General features: G+C 49.1%; 1 protein-coding gene across 1 annotated transcript; it reads left to right on the top strand.

Annotated features, from left to right (window-relative positions):
* Positions 1–570: 570 nt before the first annotated feature.
* LOC109222471 lies at positions 571–1,103 on the top strand. Its single transcript, XM_019386829.1, has 2 exons — positions 571–760; positions 826–1,103. The coding sequence occupies exons 1-2, from the start codon at positions 571–573 to the stop codon at positions 1,101–1,103; spliced, it is 468 nt and encodes a 155-aa protein (XP_019242374.1).
* Positions 1,104–2,326: the final 1,223 nt, after the last annotated feature.

The following is a 2,326-nucleotide window of genomic DNA, read 5'->3' as shown; positions in this document are numbered from 1 at the left end:
CGGACTATCTTCCGGTGGGTACAAATTTCCGGCAAGTTTCATAAATCCCGGCGACTTCCGAACAGCTTTCCGGCAGGACGCAGCAGGACTTGTCAGCGCTCTTGAGCAGATCTGACACGCTTCAGGAAAACTTGTGCCAGGTTCTTTCGTTCTGTACTTGGTATTCGCGGTATCGGTATCCTTTTTATTGTTGTTATATTTTTTTCGTTCCTTTCTTTTTGCTTCCTGTATCTTTGATATCTACGGTATACTGTTTAAATTTTATTTAATTAGACCTTGTCTGCTTATAGCTGCCCCTGTCTATAACTTTAGTGATAGTTGATACGTAGTTTGCCTCTGCTTAGTCGGAACCCTTATTAACACTTGTGTACCTGTAGGTTTCTGTTTAGCCTATTCCTTTGTAGTCTATTTTGTTTAGCTTTGTGCTGGTCTAGTGGCAGCGCCGAGCTATGATAGAGTGAGGGCATGTCCTCGGGGGAAGCGGTGGGAGCGAGGGATAGAGGGGAAGGGTGGCAGGGGGGTAAGGCACCTTCTAGGTTGAGAGTGGGGTCATGGAATATAGGGACTCTAATGGGAAAGTCAATAGAGTTAGCAAAGATTCTCCATAAGAGGAAGATTAACATAGCTTGTGTCCGGGAGACTAGATGGGTGGGGAACAGGGCTCGGGAGGCTGATGGGTTTAAGTTGTGGTATTCAGGGAGGGTGAGAGGGAAGAACGGGGTAGGCATTTTAAAAGACAATTCTGGGAGGATTTGGATGGGTTGGTGCGGGGTATACCGTCCACCGAGAAGCTTATTATAGGGGGTAATTTTAACGGCCTCATAGGGAGGTCGCCTGGGGGTTATGCCGGTGTGCATGGTGGCTTCGATTTTGGAGATAGAAACGGAGGAGGTACTTCGCTGCTGGAGTACACTAAAGCTTTTGAGCTAGTGATTGCTAACTCGTGTTTCCCGAAGAAGGCGGAGCACCTGATAACTTTTCGAAGTACGGTGGCCAAGACCCAGATTGACTATCTGCTTCTCCGGAAATGTGATAGAGGTCTATGCACGGATTGCAAGGTCATCCCGAGTGAGAACCTTTTACGACCCAGCATATGCTTTTGATAATGGACTTAGAGATCAGGTGGACGAGGAAGAGGAGGGCTAAGTCTGGTATTCCTAGGGTCAGGTGGGGTGCATTGACTAAGGACAAGGCCCAGGAGTTGGGGGAGAAGTTGCTGGCTTTGGGGGCCTGGAAGAGTAGCGGTGACGCGAGCTGTATGTGGTCAATGACAGCAAATTGTATTAGAGAGGCGGCGAGAGAGGTGTTAGGGGTCTCAAAGGGTTTTTCTGGTGGCTATAAAGGGGACTGGTGGTGGATCGAAGAGGTGCAAAGAAAAGTGGAAGCAAAGAAAACGGCATATTTGAAACTAGTAGAGAATATAGACGAGGGGCAGAAGAGTGCCAACAGGGAGAGGTACAAGAAGGCTAGGAGAGAGGCGAAGTTGGCAGTTACGGCAGCTAAGGCCGCAGCGTTTAGTCATTTATACGAAGAAATGAGGGTTAAAGGCGGGGACAAGAAATTGTATAGGCTAGCTAAGGTGAGGGAGCGGAAGGCCCGGGATCTGGACCAAGTGAGATGCATAAAAGACGAGGAGGGAAGAGTTTTATTGGAGGGGGCACAGATCAGGCGGAGATGGCAGGCGTACTTCCATAAACTCTTGAACGAGGAGGGAGATAGGCGCATCGCATTGGGGGAGTTGGAGTACTCATAGCGGCAACGAGATTGTAGGCGCATACGAGTGGGGGAGGTGGAAGAGGCTATGCGCAGGATGAGTAGGGGTAGAGCGACTGGGCCGGACGAGATCCCGGTGGAATTCTGGAAGAGTGTGGGAAAGGAGGGCGTGGAATGGCTTGCTAGGTTGTTTAACGTCATTTTTAGGACGAAGAAGATGCCCGAAGAGTGGAGGCGGAGTACGATGATTCCGTTGTACAAGAACAAGGGGGATGTCCGAAACTGCAACAACTATAGGGGTATCAAGTTGTTAAGCCATACGATGAAAGTGTGGGAGAGGGTGATTGAAGGGAGATTGAGGAGGTCTGTGTCCATTTCTGAGACCCAGTTCGGTTTCATGCCGGGTCGACTACTGAGGCCATACACATTGTGAGGAGATTGGTAGAGCGGTATAGGGCGGTGAAGAAGGATTTACGATATGGAGTTCATTGACCTGGAAAAAGCCTATGACAAAGTACCGAAAGAAGTTCTATGGAGATGTTTAGAGGCGGGAGGTGTGCCTGTAGCATATATTAGAGTGATCCAGGACATGTATGATGGGGGCTAAGACACG

The sequence above is a fragment of the Nicotiana attenuata genome, unplaced genomic scaffold (genome assembly GCF_001879085.1).
Source record: "Nicotiana attenuata strain UT unplaced genomic scaffold, NIATTr2, whole genome shotgun sequence".
Lineage (NCBI taxonomy): Eukaryota > Viridiplantae > Streptophyta > Magnoliopsida > Solanales > Solanaceae > Nicotiana > Nicotiana attenuata.
Note: the sequence above shows the minus strand (reverse complement) of the source record. Positions and strands in the feature narration are given on the sequence as shown.

Excerpts from the sequence above, each read along its gene's own strand:
- LOC109222471 (XM_019386829.1), top strand. The coding sequence starts at position 571 with ATGGGAAAGTCAATAGAGTTAGCAAAGATTCTCCATAAGAGGAAGATT. Across the intron at positions 761-825 it reads TTCTGGGAGGATTTGGATGG|GGAGGTCGCCTGGGGGTTAT; the intron begins GTTGGTGCGGGG and ends ACGGCCTCATAG.